At 48.8% G+C, this 4,044-nt stretch overlaps 1 protein-coding gene across 1 annotated transcript; it reads right to left on the reverse strand.

Annotated features, from left to right (window-relative positions):
- Positions 1-2,094: 2,094 nt before the first annotated feature.
- On the reverse strand, positions 2,095-2,737 carry LOC133902227 (uncharacterized). The gene has a single exon (XM_062343835.1). It carries the CDS (start codon positions 2,704-2,706, stop codon positions 2,338-2,340), a length of 369 nt encoding a protein of 122 aa, XP_062199819.1. The 5' UTR covers positions 2,707-2,737; the 3' UTR covers positions 2,095-2,337.
- Positions 2,738-4,044: the final 1,307 nt, after the last annotated feature.

Raw genomic sequence — 4,044 nt, forward strand, 5'->3', positions numbered from 1 at the left:
CTTTTGTAAGCCTCAATCCCTTGTCTACAATGGGCCTTATCACATGGAGCCCAAGCCCAAAGCTCAGGAAGTAGAGCCCGTGACATTCTCCCCTCCTTGAGTTTCAGCTCGCCCCCAAGCTGATGCCAAGACACCTCTGGAATCCCATGGCATCTGAAGCTTCGTTCCGGATGTGTCCCAGTACTAAGGTGTGAAAGTCTAGTTGGGACCTTGGCCATCACTAGTATTTCATGAAGCGTGTTCAAGCTATCCGAGAGCTAGAAGTTAACTCTTTTGAATCTTGTGCTGCTATGGTGTGGGAGGTGTTTGAATACACATTTAGTGCAGACAAAAGAGGGTCCAGGTGCTGATGAAGAGTTAACTACCACCATCAAGAAGCTTCATAGGAACTGTCGGCTGAAGACTTCAGCCGACGGTGATTTTTGATCTTCTATTCAACATGTTTGATATTGAAAAAAGAAAAGAAAAAATCTTGTTTTGCGACCAAGGCACCGACGGACTACTGCTCACCTGCTCGAGTAGAAGCTCTTTTTTAGGTGGGTATATATGCTAGCGGGAGGCAAGCTATTTATGGGCGGAGATGCCCGGACGCCGCATGCCGCGTGGCCTCTGGTGGTGGCGCGCGATTGTAGCCATCGGAGAAGGGTTTTAAAATGTTGTCGGAAGTCACAACCAATGGGTTTCAGCTGAGGCAAATTTGGAATTGGTAGATTCAGGATTTAAAATTTGTTTTACATTTTTTTTCACCGGCGAAATGACCAAAATTCGTGAAATTTTGATGAAATTTTGGTCATTTTTCGTCTTCTGTTTCGTGGGTCTTATATGTCAGTGAAAGAAAATTCAAGAATTAGATATTTCGTTTTCTTCCAAAATTCATAAAATTTTATCAAAATTTCAATGAAATCTTAATCCCTACGTAGATTACGTAAGTATGCGTTTTGGTTCCATCTAGAAAAATAGTATACGTGTACCTTCTGTATGCTTCTTCTATATTGCCATATATAGGGGTGAGATGGGATGGCGCAATTACACATTTACTCCTTTGCGAGACTTGGGTTTTGAAAACGAGAGGCAGAGCAAGGGAGACTACCTACCTCATGCTTGTCACTTTTCCATTATAATTCCGTAAGCTACAGAGAAATTTGTCAAGAATCGTAGTATTTGGTTCATATGTAATTAATTAAAATTGCGTGATATAACTTATTTGCATCCTATGTTCTGATTCTAGCCCTCCACCCTGCTACCTTTTTACGCGTTGGATTGCCAGTTGGTTCAAAATTCATAGTATTTTGGGACGGGGAGGCAGACTCAGACATTGGAGAGAGGAGGGAAGAGAGACGTAGCAAGATGGTGGTTTGTGGTTATGGTGAGGTTTAGGTTTCATGAGAGTAGGAGAACGAAGGTTAGAGAGGAGGGTGGGGGAGAAGAAGTTGGCGAAGCTTAAGCAGTCTATGAAACTAGTGTTGAGTCACACGAGAATTTTTTTAAGCAGTTCCCCAAAAGTTAGAACTTAGAGGCCATCTCCCATAGATGTGTTTCGCCATTCATGTAATGGTCAAGCTAATTAAATCTCAATTGTCTAAAAGTAACACTATACCACCACTTTCTTAAATCAAACCAATGGATCAAGACCCTACCGTTAAATTTAGCTTGTCAAATCCTACCGTCATACAATTATCACACTTGTTGTTGTCGTTCATTTACCGTCATTTACCGTTCCTCTTTTTCTCTAAGGTCCGCTCTGATAGATTGGGAGTTGGATTCTAGAAGGTTGAATATCTCTTTGTTCCTCAGTAGCTCAGTGGTAGAGTGGTGGGTTGTTAACTGATTGGTTGTTGATTGGAATTCTACTTGGAGTGTTCACTATGTATCGTGTAAAGTTTGAGAGAATAGACTAAAATTTAAATGATTACATGGGTTTAATCCGTGTTTGGTAGCCATGAAGATCTACTCTTAGTATGCTACATGTTGCATGCCGAAACAAAATTAGGACAATAACTAAAAAGGGAAGTGTACTTCTCCCATTAGAAAAAAAATACCTTGAGGATTCATGTGCACGCATTCTAGCATATATAATAATAATCAGACAAAAACGATTGCGTAGTGGATTCGTTGGAGATTACCAAACATTACAGTTACAGACTAATCAAGAACATGGCAGCGCGATATAGATCAAATACCATCAAATAAAAAGAAGAAGAAACATATTCATAGGACGACCATCCTAACAGGCCGCCAAGCTCTACACATTATTACTGTCTCAAATCAAATGCGACCACTGTTCTTCTTGTGCCATCCTGCTCCAAACCAAACGGGCAGTTTCAAGAAACCATTCGATCAGTTGTCGTCGGAGTCATCAGAGTCGTCGGAGAGGCCAGCGATGCCCGCCGCGGGGCCGGGGGCGCCGGCCGGCCCGCTGGGTCCCTCAGCAGTCGCGTCCGCGGGCGCATCTGCAGCCGGCGCGTCGGCGGGAGCGTCCGCCGCCTCCTTGGAGGAGGCCTTCTTCTTCGCCTCGGAGAACGGCGCCACGGCGACGGCGGCGAGGAGGAGCATCCCGAGGACGAGCGCTGCGCGAGCCATGGATGGATACGTCTGCGTGCGCGTGCTTCGGTATACTGCTTCTTGGGCTTTACCGATCGGCGTGGCGACGACGAGCGCACGCGCGGGCTTATATGCGGGAAGGCGGCGGCCATTTTTAGGCGGCATCGCATGCACGGTGCTCCTTGGCCTTTGGTTGCCTCGGCGGTGGCGCGCGCTCGCAGCCCGCGAAACGTACGCGGCTGTTTCTGGTGGAGCTTTCGCTTTGGCTGTCGCCCGCGGGATCCCGCCGCGTGGCAGATCGTTCCGTCAGAGGGGTCAGCCGGTCTTCCCGGTTTCGTTGACCGCTGTTGTGTTTGTCTGACTAATTCATCTCAGCAAATTTTAAATATTTTAATAATATTTTCTTATAACATGATCTATATAATAAAATTATTTATACTTATAAATTTTTTAAATATTTTTTATGAGAAAATATATTTGCTAAACCTATTTATCGGTGATACAGGAACCAGAGGTCCCGAGTTCTGAGGCCAAAACAACAGATTGCCACGTGGCGCCCTCCCGTGGGGTTATCTCCCCGAGGTACGAGAAGACCAAGTCCCGGGAGAGGGTGCTCGGGGGCATGAACAGTGGTCCCCAAATATCCGAGTTCCCCGATGACCCGAGAAGACCAAGTACCGGGAAGAGAGTGCTCGGGGCCACGAACAGTGGCCCCCGAGCACCCAAGTCCTCCGACGACAAGAAAAGTCAAGTGCCGGAAAATGGGTGTTTAGGGCTGCGAACAGTGGCCCCCGAGCATCCGAGTCCCCCAAGGACCCAAGGGAAGTCAGTTTCGGGAGAGAGTGTTCGGGGCCATGAACAGTGCCCCCCGAGCACTAGGTTCCCCGATGACCCAAATAGTCAGTTTCGGGAGAGAGTGCTCGGGGCTGTGAACAGTGGCCCCCTGAGCACTCGGTTCCTCAAGAACCAAGAAAGGGCATATCCGAGAGAGAGTGCTCGGGGCTGTTAACAGTGGCCCCTGAGCACTCAGTTCCTCGAGGGCCTGAGAAGTCCTTCGCCGGTGGCCCCCACAGAGGTCCAGCAGTGAGGTGTCAGCTGGTGAGAGACCTGATGCTGCATTTAAGAGGGCGCGTTGCCTGTCACTTTCAACTAACACCCCTCACGCTTGCTATCAGTTCCTGCCATGGCCTAGCAGAGAGGTGTGGGGACATTTAATGCACAGGTCCCATCGCGCGACATCCGGCGCGCCTCGGGATAACATCGCGAAGCCCAAGGCACCCCCGCCTGCCGCCCTGCTGTGCCAGGCCTTCTCTGGCCTGGCAGGCACGCTGGGCTGCTCGGTGGCTGCCCGGTGGGCCCTCCCCGCGGTGCCCGTTGAAGAACGGCATGATGACGAACAAGACTGGACGCGGACGCGTTTTCAACCCTCCCCGTCACCTCGTGCAGCAGCCCATGATGGTTGCTTTCCATTTATGGCGCCTTGGAACTCGCACCATTTTTCTG

This window comes from Phragmites australis, chromosome 20 (genome assembly GCF_958298935.1).
Source record: "Phragmites australis chromosome 20, lpPhrAust1.1, whole genome shotgun sequence".
Classification (NCBI taxonomy): Eukaryota; Viridiplantae; Streptophyta; class Magnoliopsida; order Poales; family Poaceae; genus Phragmites; species Phragmites australis.

Bases quoted from the DNA above. Each gene is read 5' to 3' on its own strand.
- LOC133902227 (XM_062343835.1), bottom strand. From the start codon at position 2,706: ATGCCGCCTAAAAATGGCCGCCGCCTTCCCGCATATAAGCCCGCGCGT.